The sequence below is a fragment of the Arvicola amphibius genome, chromosome 5 (assembly GCF_903992535.2).
Source record: "Arvicola amphibius chromosome 5, mArvAmp1.2, whole genome shotgun sequence".
Lineage (NCBI taxonomy): Eukaryota > Metazoa > Chordata > Mammalia > Rodentia > Cricetidae > Arvicola > Arvicola amphibius.
In genome coordinates this window covers 45,507,938-45,523,249 of record NC_052051.1, presented here as the reverse complement: position 1 = coordinate 45,523,249, position 15,312 = coordinate 45,507,938, and the positions used below count along the sequence as shown (strand labels likewise).

The window sequence follows — 15,312 nt, the reverse complement described above, 5'->3', positions numbered from 1 at the left end:
GCAAGGTCTCACGTTGTAGCCCAGTTTTACCTTGAACTTGTGGCAGTCCTCCTGTCTCAGCCTCTTGAGTGCTGGAATTATAGGCACGAGCCACCATGCCTGACTTTTGAATGATATTGTGTAATTGTTCATTCATTTTCTGTGTGAATGTTTTTGCTTACATGTATGTATTACATACCCCCAGAGGTCAGACGAGGACATGAGATCCCCTGGAATTGGAGTTACAGATAGCGTGGGTGCTGGGACTGAACCTGGATCTTTTCACAAGAGCAGCAAGTGCTAGTTGCCACCGAACCATTGCTAAGCTCTATCTATACAGATCGCATATGGGATTTTTTCCTGTGGATGGCCTGCATTTACCCATGATCAAAGAATGGGAAGTGTTGCTTCTCTTCTAATGCTAGCTGCCATCTATTCCTACAAATACTTCTTGGTTACCTTGGATTTTTTTCCTATCATCATCAGATGTAGCTCTATTGCTGTCTTTTTTTAATTATTTTACACTCTCTAATGCCAAGAAAATCCCAGTTTTCATGGTTTGCCCTTACCTTGTTTAGGCCAAGGTTTGTAGGATAGCTCCCTACATACTGTTACTGTTGTTCCTCTGCTCACTGTCTAATTGCTCTGTCTCATTGCTATGTTAGCTTTCAAAGAAATTGAAAAACATATTGCTATTGCTTCTGTCTTCTTCTGAAAAGTTTTGGCAATTCAATGATACTTTATAAATTAGCAAATGAAATTCTTTTTGCATTAAAGTGGAAATTAGAAGGAAATATGGTAGGTATTCAAGGCAAATGAGAAAGTCAAAAGAACTAAGAATGCCAACCCCATTGCTTAAGTAAATATTTTCCCCCTTCAGTTGGATAAGAGTTCGGAAGAGATGGAGGAGTTTGTCCTGATGAAGCAGCAGCTTCAAGAAAAGGAAGAACTCATTAGCACTTTGCGGACTCAGCTCAGCCAGACACGGGCAGAGCAAGCTGCACAGACAGGATGATGGAGCCTCCATTAGGATAAAATCCATGGGGTCCAGAATGGTGCAGGTGACAAGTCAATCCCAGCAGTGACTTGAAAGCTTGGTAGATGAAAGTGTGGTAGCTAGGATATTAAAGCCAAGCCTAGGAGGGTGTGGCGGAAGAAGCTAGAAGTATGGTAAGTGGTTCATATCTTAGTAGGAAACACCAGAACCCCTCAAAAAATGCCATTTATGTTGGTGAACTTGCCATAGCTTTATGATGGCTGTTTTTATTCCTTAGGTCCAGATACTCCATTTTAATAGCACACAGAGATTGTGTATCTCAGGAACGGGCTCGTGGCCAAACTCAAAGGAAATGGATAGATAAAACTCAAAGGAAATGGATAGATAAAAGAAATCAAAGTATTAGCTCCATTCCTTTCTGATAAAATCTTGTTAGGAAGATATATCTTAACCTTAAAGTTATTTAATAAACATAGACTAAAGAAGCAGAGGGGGTATGAGGCTCCTTGCTAATGACTCTAGGATGCAGCGTTCTTCTTCATGGTTATTCTGAAGCCAGAGCCAGCCTGTTTGCGCTGGCACCCTCAACTCTGTTTTTCTCAGTTTCCCGTAGTTCTCCTTTGAGGATGCTTTTGTGCCATGCCACATTTCATCCTGGAGGTCTTTGAACACAACACGCAGCTGATCTCAGCCATCAGACATATTGATGACAGAGGTGTCTTCCATGTAGGAATGGCTGACGGTTGGGCACACAGAGTTATAGACCCAGAAATTGATAATCTTATCCTATTAGCTTCTGTTGGAGCTTTCATGCTTCATATATAGTGTAGGATAGGAAAAGGTTACACATTTTTTATTCTTTTAAGTTACTTAAAACAAAGGCAATGAAGGCATATGAATATGGTAACAGGTCCATTGTGGAGCAAGCCACTCCACAAACAAAATACCAAAGGCCAAGTGTGGTAACACAAGCCATTGCCCCAGCATGCAGAAGACTGAGCTGTACAGATCGTGGGTTTGACACCAGTGTTGGCTGCATGGCAAGTTCCAGGCTAGCCCAGGCTACACAGTGAGACCTATCTCAAAAAATAAAATTGATAAAAGTAGCCTCAGCTTTAACGTATTTTGTGAATATGGTAGTTATAGAAACATACAGAATAAAAGATGGGATTTAAACAGAACCCTGAGAGCTAGGAAACACTCTAGACAATCCACGTTCTTGTGAGAAGACAGAGAGGAACCCTGAGAGCTAGGTAACACTCTAGACAAGCCGCATTCCTGTGGGGAAGAGTTGGGAAAGACAGAGAAGAATGCATTAAGAGAACAGCCTGCAGGAGTGAGAGCTGGACATGGCTTTCTGGGGAGGTGGTGAGCCCTTGAAATACAAACAAATAACCATACAAGATAGAATAGACTTGTATTTCTATTTGTAGAGCATTTTGAATAATGTTCATGGCTTGAGCTGCTAATTTACAGGAGTGAGGTTCCAGGACCATTTTTGAGCATGAGTCTGATACTGAACAGAAATTTAACTTCACTTGTATGGTTAATTTTCTAATCTTTTCAGAATTAAAAAGTATCTTCTCCCATATTTATAACAATTTTAGTATCTGTGAAGATTTTTTTTAATTAAAGTTATATATGAGTTGATTCAGAGTTTGATAGTAGGCTTTCTTTCTTGTCTGGAAGTTACTGCTGGGCCTCTAGCTCTTCTGACATTCTCACCCTTGCCCCTCAGAGCTGAGGTTTAGAGAAGCACTGTCCGTCAGTGCTGTGTGCCCATCTTTGGAGGTTAGGCTGAAAGACTTGTCTGTGAGCTACTCTGGAGTGTACCTTGTCTAGTTTCTCCGGCGTGTGTCTTCAGTTGAGTTCCACGCAGCAGGTGGTCCGAGAGAAAGCCTCCTGCTTTGAAACCCAGGTCCGCCTCCATGAAGATAAGCAGCTTCCGTTAGTGACCCAGGCAGATGTGGAGACAGAGCTGCAACAGGTGTGTTGCTCACAGTCCGTGGGATGACTCTCGTTTTTGTTAACATTTAATCCAGACCTCACAGCCACTTTCCAAGCCCTGCCTTCCCTGCTGCGCTCCAGACATCCTCCGTGTATTCCTTGGCTTCTTATTGGCGTCCTGTCTTTCGCTGCACATCATTTTCTGTCTTGTCCATACTTTCCCTTTTTCCTTATCTCATCAGGTTGGAACTTCTTGGGGACTTCTGCGGGAGTCAGCAATGCGCTGGTTTCTTTCTCATTTGCGGATTTACTGCTACCGTTCATGCTCTAACCCTGATCCAAAACTTCAAATAGATGAAGTCAGTTTTGTTTTGTTTTGTTTTGTTTTGTTTTAAAAAAAAGAGGTAAAAAGTGATTTGGAAAGCACATTCTTTTCTTAAATCAGTATTTTTTAAGGTGCATTGAAAATTGACTTCATTGGGCTGGAGAGATGGCTCAGAGGTTAAGAGCATTGCCTGCTCTTCCAAAGGTCCTGAGTTCAATTCCCGGCAACCACATGGTGGCTCACAACCATCTGTAATGGGGTCTGGTTTCCTCTTCTGGCCTGCAGACATACACACAAGATAGAGTATTGTATACATAATAAATAAATAAATATTTAAAAAAAATTGACTTCATTGTATTTGAGCTTACCCTGTACTAACTCACATTGCGTGTACTTAGAATGTAGAACCCTGTAAGGAAAGGCACTTTAGTGACACTTTGTTTGATCTGTGTTTGTATACGTGTGTTCATGTATGTGCAAGTGCATGTTTATGCACACGGGTATGCATGCATACATGCACATGTGTGTGGTGGCCAGAGGACAACTTTGGATGTCATTCCCTCCTCTGGAGCCATTCGCCTTGATACTTTCCCCCTCCGAGGCCAGGCCTCTCATTGGCCTAGGTTACCACTTAGGCTAGGCCAGCTGGCTGGCTAAGAAGCCTCCGGAATCCTGTTTCTACCACCTCAGTCTGGGATTCACCTGGCCTGACTTTTTTTATGTGGATTCTGGAGATTGAACACAAGTCCCCACGAGTACTTTGCCAATTGCGCCAATCTTTCCAGCCGCTCATTTCTTTGTTCTTGAGTGCAAACCTGTTCCAAGTTGTAAGCAGTCTTTCCGAATGTACTACTAAGTGGAATTTCAGAGTGTACTACTTTGAAAACTGGACTATGAATTGTATATATTGACTGGTTGATTCAGTAGGTATTTTTCAAGTGCCTGCCCTGTGATTGAAAACAGAAGAGAAATGGTTTTGCCTATAAAGATTGCTCTCTTTTGTAGGTACGATATGCATGCTACCGCTGCTACTGAGGGACAGGACAGGAACTATGTAATTTTGAATGTGAGTGTGTGTCATTTTATCTTAAGTATATTAGGCTCCGTGATTCAAGGCCTTGCTTGCATTTGGGTTTGGTTGTTGTCGTGCTCTGGAGAAGGCATTTTGGGTATTCTCTTGCTGCCTGATGGGTCATGGCGTGCGGTGTCCTACTTAGCTCTTCTCTTCCACACTCGAAAGCGGAGCCTTACAGGTGCACATGGCACTTTGGAAGATGGGCAAATAATTTTGCTTATTTATCTGTAATTATGTCTAAACATTTCTTTCCAGAAATTGAGGGTGACACACAGGAAACTTGAGGATCGTGAAGAGGCCTTGCTGGGCCGTGCTCAGGCTGTAGACTTGCTGCTGCAGCAGGAGCTGACTTTGGCCGAACAGAGAAACCAGGTACTGTCTGCGGTCCCACTCGCTGCCAGGGAGGGCTGGTTTCTACGTTAGGTTGTTGGGCAGCAGGCGTGAAAACCTTTAAGGGGCCAGAGGATTGGTGTCATCTGTTCATTCTTTTCGGCAAACGCTCAGTGCTTACCTGGTGTTGACACAGCGGTAAAGCAGGCGTGGTCCCTCCCGGGGCTTTCATTTTCTGTCTTAATTGCTCTTTTCCTTCAGGGCTTGTAGGCTAGAGTCTTTCTGCAGTTTCCTCTTTGCCTCTGGCAAATTTCTTTCTCGTCACTGCCCCCTCTTGTTTGTCTTGAGTGGTTCTTGTGCTTCGTGCACCGTCTCTGTGTGGTTTTTCCTTGGTCAGCTTTCTTCTGGGTTGAAGTAATCGGATAAGGCCATAATTCTTCCTTTGTCTTGCTGTACTGTATGGACCCACGCTGCCGATCTGGGCTACTCTTATCTGCCTTTGGCCTCCCTGTGCCCTTGTCCTCTGGTCATATCCAGTCTACTTGACTGGAATCTCGAAAGGCATGAAAGCAGCTTCCCCACAAGGAGTAGCGGGGGAGTGATACTAACACACACATCTGAGGAGTGGTCCGACTCCAGTGCCTTAGATCTGTATCTTGGGTGAACCATGACTCCTGTTTCACATCCGTTTTCCCAGTGTGGGATCAGCTTTGTTTGTTTTTTTTTTTTTTAACAAAGATTTGTTCAGGTTTAGGGTACACAAGTCAGTCTAAACAAACTTACAAGTCTATTAGAGAAACCATAATACTTCCAGTAAATACATTAACAGTAAACAAGTTTGTTTGCCAAATGGCTGGCTAGCCGGTATCTTCCTTTTTCCTTCTCCATCTGTCTCTGTGGAAAACTAGATTATAATCACCCCAAGGCTCTTAGTGAGTATAAGTGTCAGAACAAAGGGAGTCTGGATCTTAGTGGACCAGGCTGGCCCACAACTGTGGTAAGTGTGTTCACCCACCTCTGTTGTGAGGTGATGCCCTCCCACACTGACAGAGCTGTTGAGACAAGATCCCTGGACAGTACTGTGAGCCATGAGAAAGTGTTTACTGAGACCTCTTCCAGCTCTTCACATAGGCAGGAGCTGTTTATACTCTAGATTGTATCATAATACTGTATTGTATGTATTTGCTTCAGTAACTATCCTTTAGTCTGTCTCTGTCAACCAGGTCATCTTAATGTTTTATGTATTCCCAAATATTTCAGAATGTGTATCATTGACCAGATTTGTTAGGAGTTGTTAGTGGTTGAGGTACACTAGTTGAGCAATTCTTTTTCTCTTGAGGTAAAATTTATAAAGCATTAAATGTATAAATCATAAGTATAACATGAGGATGTTATACCGTTTCTCTTGCCCAGATGAAGGCCCAGCTGAAAGAAATGGAGGTTGAGAAAGAAGAGCTGGAATTGAAAATTAGTTCTACAACAAGTGAGCTGACCCAGAAAGCAGAAGAAGGATTTCTGTTACAAGAGAGGATACGTAAGCAGGGTTTAGAAATCCAGAATTTGAAGGCAGCCTCCCATGAAGCTGAGGCCCACGCAGAAAGCCTGGAGCAGGAATGGGAAAGCAGCCAACTCAAACTTGCTGGCCTGGAACATCTGAAAGCATTACAGCCTGAACTAGATGAACTGCAAAAGCACACGCAGCAGAAGGAAGAAGAGGTAGCTACCTGTCTGGACAGCTTAGTGAGAGAGAACAGACCCTCACCAAAGTCCAGGCAGAGATGAGGGAAGAGGAGCATTTCAACAGGGCCCTGCACACACAGCTGGAAATGTAGGCTAAGGAGCATGAGGAGAGGCTAAAGCAGTTCCAGGTGGAACTTTGTGAGCTGAAGCAGAAATCAGAAGAGGGTGAAGAAGAAGCTAAAGCAAAGCAGCAGATACAGAGGAAACTGCAGGCGGCTCTCATCTCCCTAAAGGAGGCATTGAAAAAAAAACAATCTGCAAGAGGAATTGTCTTCAGCAAGAGATGCTATGGCACACCTGACCAAGTCTCTCACAGATGTTGAAAGCCAGGTTCAAAATAAAGAGAAAGATGTATTCCTAAGAAAGTTAGCCCTTCTTTATGAAGAAAGAGACAAACTCATTGTAGAAATGGACAAGTCTTTACTCGAAAACCAGAACCTCGGTGGCTCTTGTGAAAGCCTGAAACTAGCTCTGGAGGGGCTTATGGAAGAAAAGGAAAAACTGATGAAGGAACTTGAATCTCTGAGATGCTCTAACATTGCAGAGAGCACCGAATGGCAAGAGAAGCTCAAGGAGCTGCAGAAGGAGCATGAAGTTCTTCTGCAGTCCTACGAGAACACGAGCAATGAAGTAGAGAGGATCCAGCACGTGTGAGGCAAGAGAAGCAAGAACTGCACGGGAAGTTACGAAGCACAGAGACAGACAAAAGGGAGACAGCAAAGCACCTGCAGGATGCAGAACAGGAAATGGAAGAGATGAAAGAAAAGATGAGAAAGTTTGCTACATCTAAACAAGAGAAGATCCTGGAGGTGGAGGAAGAAAACGACCGGCTTAGAGCAGAGGCTCAGCCTCTAGGAGGAGCCAAGGAAAGCATGGATGCTCTTCTTTCTTCAAATTCCAGCCTGAAGGAGGAACTAGAAAGGGTACAATTAGAGTATAAAACCCTTTCTAAGGAGTTTGAGGCTTTAATGGCAGAGAAAAACATTCTGAGAGAAGAGCTGAAGCTTCAAGAAGAGAGTGCACTGAAACAAGCTAGCCTAGAAGCCACTGAGAAATTCCATCAACAAACGGATGTCATCACTGAAGAAGAAACACAAGCTCTGGTAGGCAAATCGCAAGAGCAAGATACTCAGAGTGTGAGCGTTAAACTTGAAGATTCGGACTGTCTTCTTTCAGCAAACAGCGCCAAGCCTGGCACTAGTGAGACTTTCGGCTCCCACGACGACAGCAGTGACCACCTCCAGCAGCCTGAGCGACTCAAGGGAAGAATCGCTGGGTTAGAGATGGAGAAACAGAGTGACAGGGAGCTTAGCCAGACACTAGAAAATGAGAAAAATGCCCTCCTGAGTCAAATATCGGCAAAGGATGGCGAACTAAAACTACGTGAGGACGAAGTCACCAAGATAAACACGTTAAACCAGCAAATTCAAGAAGAACTTTCCCGAGTCACCAAGCTGAAAGAGATGGCAGAAGAAGAAAAAGATGACTCAGAGGAAAGGTTAATGAATCAACTGGCAGAACTTAACGGAAGCATTGGGAATTATTACCAGGATGTTACGGATGCCCAAATAAAAACGAGCAACTAGAATCTGAGGTGCAGAACCTTAAAAAGTGCATGAGTGACTTAGAAGAAGAAAAGCAGCAGTTGGTTAAGGAGAAAACCAAGGTGGAGTCAGAAATACGGAAGGAGTATTTAGAGAAGATACAAGGTGCCCAGAAAGGACCTGGCAATAAGAGCCACGCAAAGGAGCTCCAGGAGCTGCTGAAAGAAAAGCAGCTCGAGGTAAAGCAGCTGCAGAGGGACTGCAGTAGGTACCAGGAGAGGATCAGCACTCTGGAGAAGACGGTTAAGGCCTTAGAGTTTGTTCAGACTGAATCCCAAAAGGATCTGGACGTGACCAAAGGAAATCTGGCGCAAGCAGTTGAACATCGCGAAAAGGCACAAGAGGAACTATCTAGCTTCAAGGTACTGCTAGATGACACTCAAAGCAAAGCTGTGAGAGTGCTAGCGGACAACCTCCGACTGAAAAAGGAGCTTCAGTCAAACAAAGAAGCCATCAAAAGCCAGATGAAGCAGAAAGATGAAGATCCGGTGCGAGGACTGGAGCAGGCAGAAGAAAAGCACGTGGACGAGGAGAAGAACATGCAAGAGAAACTGGATGCTTTGCATGGAGAAAGGTCCGCATGGAAGACACACTTGCAGAGACCCAGGTCACCCTGTCCCAGAAAGACAAAGCAATGAAATAGCTGCAGGAGAGCCTGGGCAGCACTGTGGCTCAGCTCGTAGCCTTTACTAAGAGCATGTCATCCCTCCAGGATGACCGTGGCAGGGCGATCGAGGAAGCCAAGAAATGGGAGCAGAAGTTTGGTGATGCCATTCAAACCAAAGAAGAGAGCAGACTAAAAGAGGAGAATTGCATGGTTCTAAAGGATCAGCTGCAGCAAATGACCACCCGTGCAGAAGAACTGAAGATCGATATCACCAAGTGAGCATAAGACTTTTACAAAGTCTTTAAGCTGTTTTTATTTAATTAGAATTACAGAAGCAATTTATGTTTTAAATTCCCTTAGACGGTATATCCTCTTTCCCTTCTGACATTTTTTGTCAAATTTTGTGACTTGTTATAATTTGTATTAGCATAAAATCATTAATATAAAACCACTGATATGTTTTTCCCCCATATCTCTGTTGAGATGACCTAAATTTCTCTTCATTTTTATATCTGGATTCTTGACAACCTGCCTACTGTCGAGATTTCCACCAGCTTACTCCCAAAGGACTGCTTTGCTGTCCTAAGTGGCCTTGTCCTCTCCATCACAGTTGGCATCATCTCTATCCTGTATGCCAGTTAGAAATACCATCCTCACACTCTTAAAGATGGCCTTTCGAGTTCAGGAACTGACAGTGCCCCGCCCTCAGGACGCCTCCCCTTTTGTTTCCTCACTGCTGCCTTTGCCAGGCTTGCAGCTGTACAAGCACCCACCATTGACTTGTCTGGAGCAAGGCAGAACAAAACAGTGGGGCTGGGGCTGAGTTCCTTCTCAGTGTCTCAAACTGATCACAGTTTCATGATTCAAATCTCTGCCATGTAGCTGGATGCTATCTTTCTGTGTGAGGGATTGTGTTAGCATACGTGTATAGATGCAGAGAACTAAGAGCTCTATTAAAACCTTCGAATGTTGACTGATTTGTAGATCAATTAGCTGTATGTCATATAGTTAGCTCTCTCCTCCTCTTTCTCCCTCCCTCATAGACTTGAACCTGACAAGGAGATCTGGGAGTCCAAGGCCCAGACAGCTCTGACAACAACAGGAAGTTTGTGATACCCTGCAGGGGGGAAACAAAGAGCTTATGTCCCAATTAAGAGACTCAGCAACTGTATCACAATTCTATGAATGGATTAGCTAAATTGGAGTCAGAACTTAAGAATCTCAAAGACCAGTCAACTGACTTAAATGAATCGTTAGAAAAATGTAAAAACAATAAGGAAAATTTGGAAGAAATTATAAAACAGCAAGAAGAATTGTAAATTCAATTATGAACAACTCAAGACAGATCTAAGGGCCTCTAGAGAGCTGACCGGTCGGTTGCAGGACGAAATCAGTGTGAAGGAGCAGAAGGTTATAAGCCTGCTTTCTGGCGAGGAGGAGGCAGCTGGTGCTGAGCTGCACCGGCAACACAATAAAGAGATCAAAAAACTAGAAAATCTGTTGTCCCAGAAGGAAGAGGAGAATGTCGCCTTAGAAGAGGAAAACAAGAAGGCTGTTGAGAAAACCAATCAGCTCAGGGAAACACTGGAAAACAACAAGGAGAACCTGGAGCAGAGGGCTCAGCTGGATTCCTTTGTTAAATCCATGTCCTCACTCCAGGATGACCGAGACCGCATCATAAGTGACTACCAGCAGCTGGAAGATCAACATCTCTCTATAATCTTAGAAAAAGACCAACTCATCCAAGAAGCTGCTGCTGAGAATAATAAACTGAAGGAAGAAATTCAAGGGCTGAGAAATCATATGGATGACCTCAATTCCGAGAATGCCAAGCTGGATGCCGACCTGATCCAGTACAGGCAAGACCCAAACGAGGTGATATCCATAAAGAACTGTCAGCAAAAGCAACTCCTCAAGGCTCAGCGACAGCAAAATAAGGAGCTGAAAAATGAATATGAAAAACTAGATGAGAAGCTGAAGGGGTCGGAAGAAGCTAGGCAAAGCCCACAACGGTCCTCAGATACCCTCCAAGGGGAGAAACGAGGCTTGTCTACACAGATTGAGAGCTTGAGGAGACAAGTGGCAGCCTTGCAGGAAGAAGGAACCCTAGGCGCCTTTCCCGACCACCGCTGCGAGCTTGCAAACAGCCATGTCTTCACTCCAGAATGACAGAGATCGATTAGTAAGTGTGTATTTCAGATCTGGGTTTGAGAAGTTTTGAGCCATTCTTAAAATTGATTTTTTATTCCCATAGAAAAGGATGACTGTTCCTCTTTGTAGCATCTGTGTGAAAAAATCACCATCATTGCTGCACATTCCCCAGATGGTTCGGGTTTTAAGAGAAACAGACATGCTGTCGCTGTTGTCAAACTTGGCTTCCCTACACAGTGGAAGGCTCTCAGTTTGCACACACATGGTGTCTGAAGAGCTTCCATCACAACTGCTCTGCTGTTGTTTTTTCTAGGGGCCACCAAATGTAGATATTCCAGGAGCGCCCCAGGAGATGAATGGAAAGAGAAAGAGGGATCCGGAGGCCACAGGGGAGCCACAGCCAAGGTAGAGGAGCAGGATTCTCCTCCATCGTACACTGTGTGCCAAGAAATTGGGTGATAGACAAGAGAGGGTGATGCTTGAATATGATAAAAATATATTATCTATGAGTATGAAAACATCATAATGAAATCTATTGTTGTGTATGGCCAGTGTATGCTATTTTAACGAAATTGGGTTGTAATCTTGGTGAAGTAGAGTTCACCATATGCTCTTAGTGTGTCCTAGTATCTGACTAGCGTCATAGAGCCATGTAAAGACTGAATGCAACAGTACCTAACAGATGTTGTGCAAGAAGTGAACAGTGCTTGTAACACAAGTGCACACATGCAGCACTACAAACACTGGAATTACAGCTGCTCCGACGGGCTCGCATCTCCCCATAGGTATTTTCTGCTTTAATTGTTCTGTAGCTGTACTTCTATGTTAGTTTAGTTTTCCCATTTTGGGAAATGCTTCCAGCCTTGTGACAATGTATTCGAGATCGTGTCCTACATCCAGTGATGCCCTTTGCCTGCCTTTCACCCTCCAGATTGTCTGAAGTCCAGCAGCAGCTCTGCAGCACGAACCAAGAAGTGAGTGAGTTAAAGAAGCTGCTGAAAGAAGAGAGAGAGCAAAGACTGGCCATTGAGAACACACTCTCCTTTGGTTTCAAAGATATTCCTGCATGTTACACTCCACTCAAGGGATGAACGGGGATATCTGTAAAGGGGAAATGAGTTTTCTCGGTCTCATCTCTAAAGTCCTACGGTTTCTCCAGAAAACTGCATTGCCATATGATGTGTTATAATGTCTGCTCTAATACTCTAATTCTGACATTGGATTAGAATTCCAAGTTACCTAGAAGATTTCCCCTTTCTACATTTTCTCTACTTTAAAACAGCTTTAACAGAACAAATGAAATGTCCTGAGTCTAGTGTCCATTTGGAAGGGACCTTAGAAGTTTTCTGTTCTCCTGCAGAAATGCTCTGTTCTCCTGCAGAAACACTCTGTTCTTCTGTAAAAATGCTCTCTTCAGTCCAAGACTGGAGAAACCGGTCTGGTACCCTTTCTGAGTTCATTATCTCTAAGCCAATCAGGTCACAATTCCACAGCCCACCAAGGTCAGAAGAGCCTGGGTCAGATTCAATAACAAATTCTTGGGATTATCTTGGGACTTCTTTGCAGAGTCTTTGTCACTGTGGGCCCCAGGCTGCCAGAGGAGTGCCCCTGGGGGATTATTTGTAAAGCAGCCAGTAAAGGACCCCAAACTCTCAGTGGCCCTCAGAAAGGGTCTGTTTCATTGGCCCAAACAAGTCACCTGAGCATGTCTGACTTGAGAATAGAAGGGAAGGGACACAGATCTTTTTTTTCCTTTCAAATAAAATTTATATATTAAGACATTGCTGCTAATTTTAAGCATGGATCCCACAAGTCATTATCCATATATCATCACACACTGGGAAATTTCTGGGAAGATGGACTGATGTGGGTTCAACTGGATTTCAGAAAAACATCTTTAGAACTCTGAGTAATGGTGCAACCTATACAACAGGGCCTTGCCTCGCTCATTCCCCAAGGCAAAGTATCCACCTCTGGGAGAAAAATCCATTGTTTGAACACGAGAAATAGCACTCCTTTTAAAAACTGGAAAGTTAGAAAATGCTGTACAGGAAGGAAGATGAACCAATCTGACAGCTTCTTTCATTTTTCTTGAAGATTTCTGTAGTGGGATTGAAGGTCAAGGAAGTGACACCAGTGACCAGGTCCATTATGGCCTTTATTGGCTTTGGGTTGGTTTGTTGGAGGCAAGAATCTTGACTGTCTATGTTAACCACTCCACTCTCAGAGCCACAAGCCACATACAGTCCACTTTTTGATGCAGCAATGATAATCCATATAAACTGCCTTCATCAAGGAATCTGTTAACGCACTTCCTCGAATTCACATCCCACACAAACTTCTCCATTCCCAGAAGAAGCATCTATCCTCTTACTATCAGAAGAGAATGTGGATGCTGCAGTTCTTCCATTGCTCTTCATGCTACCAATCAATTCTTTCATCTTCATTGACAGCAAATGAGAAAACCCAGCAATGCCACTTCTGAGCAGGAAGGATCCACCTGGAGAGACTTCAAATCGCTTCACTATTCTCTCTTTCAAACCTCTCACTTGATGTACAGGAACTAACTTTCCAGCTCGCATATCATAGACATAAAGAACCTTGCTGTGCACACTTGTGGCTAAAAGCTTGTCTCCATTAGCACTGAAACAAGCCTTAAAGATTGGAAACTTTTCCAAATAGATGCTCTGGATTTTTGGGTTCGTTTTGCCATCTCCCTGAAACAGTGAGATAGCATTATCTACCCCCGAGAGCACCACCACCTGTGCGCCAGGAAGGACCGCAGTGATGAGATCCGAGCAGTGGTAGGACATTCAGCATTGGCAGGACGGGCAGTTCTTCATCTTCAGAATTCCTCTAGGAAGAGAAATGGATGCGGATATGAAATTCCCAGCCCTTTGCAACAAATCATCTTCATCCTCTTCACCTTCATCATCTGCAGATTTTCTCCGCTTGTGCCCAATCAGGTACTCCTCCCGTGGCATGCTGGAATGCCTCTTTATGTCTCTTTTAAAGCTTGTCTTTTGAGAGTTTACTCTCGCTGGCATTTTTCATTATATTTTTCCGAAACCAATTGTTCATCATGTCAACTATTTCCTCATCTTCATCATCATCCACCCAAACTGGCTTCTTCTGAGGAGAAAGATTATCTTTTGCTTCATCTTCCACTTCATAGTCATCCAAGCTTCCTTGTCGTTGACCCCGAGAGCTCCACAGCCTCAGCAGCAGCAGCAGCAGCAGCAGCAGCGCAACCTCGTTGTCCTTGATGTCGCTGAAGACCTGCTGTTCCAGACGCCGCTTGGCGGCCAGCTCCTCGACCAAGAGCACCAGGCGGTTCGGCTTCCAAAGCCGGCTCCTCCTCCTCTGCCGCCACGGGGACCACACTAGGGGCCGCCCTCTGCTGCCAGGCCTGCGGTGCCCGTTGGGAGGAACCGGTGGCTTTTGGGGGAATGCCGCCGCTCCCGGGTCTGGCTTGCCACCCTGGCATCTTACTGGCTCTCCGCTCTGGGTTTGTCCGGCTCCAGCGTTCTAGCGGCATCCCCAGGTCTGAGGAGAAAAGCAGACGTTGACGAGGAGCACCACTGCGCATGTCAGGGCCACAGAACTTAACAGCATGGGAGTATGTCAGAGTTCACAGCTCCTTTTTATTGGAGAAATTCATGTGGAGTCAGACTTCTATCAGTGAGCTCAGGCTCCACACAGTTTCCCAACAAGCTAGGGATCTTTCTCTCTCTCTCTCTCTCTCTCTCTCTCTCTCTCTCTCTCTCTCTCTCTCTCTCTCTCTCTCTCTCTCTCTCTCTCTCTCTCTCTTTCAACTTTTTTTCCATTCAAAAATTTACACTTCCTCCCCTTCTCCCATTCCTCTCCCACTTCCCCACTCTCTCTCCTCCCTCCCCCTCCCTCCTTAAGAGAGGGCAGGGAACCCTGCCCTGTGGGAAGTCCAAGGCCCTCCCCCACCTACATCCAGGCCTAGGAAGCTTTGCATCCAAATAGACTAGGGTCCCAAAAAGCCAGTACGTGCAGTAGACACAAGTCCCAGTGCCTTTATCAATGGCTTCTCAGTCAACCCCCATTATCAGCCACATTCAGAGAGTCCAGTTTGATCGCATGCTCATTCAGTCCCGGTTCAGCTGGATTTGATGAGCTCCCATTAGAACAGGCACACTGTCTTGGTGGGTGGACCAACCCCTCGCAGTCCAGACTTCCTTGCTCATCTTCTTCCTCCTTCTGCTCTTCAACTGGACCTTGGGAGCTCAGTCCGTGACTCTGATGAGGGTCTCTGTCTCTATCTCCATTCATCGCTGGACCAAGATTCTATGGTGATATTCGAGATAATCATCAGTGTGATAGTGGGGCAAGGCCAGTTCAGGCACCCTCTGCTCTGCTGCCCAAGGACCTAGCTGGGGATATCCCCGTGGACACCTGGGATCCCCTCTAGAGCCAAGTCTCTTGCCAAGCCTAAAATGGCTCCCTTAATGTAGATATCTTCTTCCCTGCTCCTATATCCGCCCTTCCTCCATCTCCACCCTCCCACTCCCCCAAGCTCTCTCCAGTCTT

At 44.8% G+C, this 15,312-nt stretch overlaps 1 protein-coding gene and 1 pseudogene across 1 annotated transcript; one reads left to right on the top strand and one right to left on the bottom strand.

Moving 5' to 3' along the window:
* The first annotated feature begins 1,860 nt into the window (after positions 1 to 1,860).
* Positions 1,861 to 10,773, top strand: LOC119815192 (golgin subfamily B member 1-like). Its single transcript, XM_042055135.1, is given in 13 exon segments — positions 1,861 to 2,016; positions 2,841 to 2,963; positions 4,579 to 4,741; positions 6,041 to 6,370; positions 6,373 to 6,640; positions 6,642 to 7,039; positions 7,042 to 7,959; positions 7,962 to 8,573; positions 8,576 to 8,879; positions 9,648 to 9,695; positions 9,697 to 9,762; positions 9,764 to 9,913; positions 9,915 to 10,773. Coding segments are annotated over 13 exon segments (4,395 nt in total).
* A 1,879-nt stretch (positions 10,774 to 12,652) lies between these two features.
* On the bottom strand, positions 12,653 to 14,293 carry LOC119815856 (annotated as a pseudogene).
* Positions 14,294 to 15,312: the final 1,019 nt, after the last annotated feature.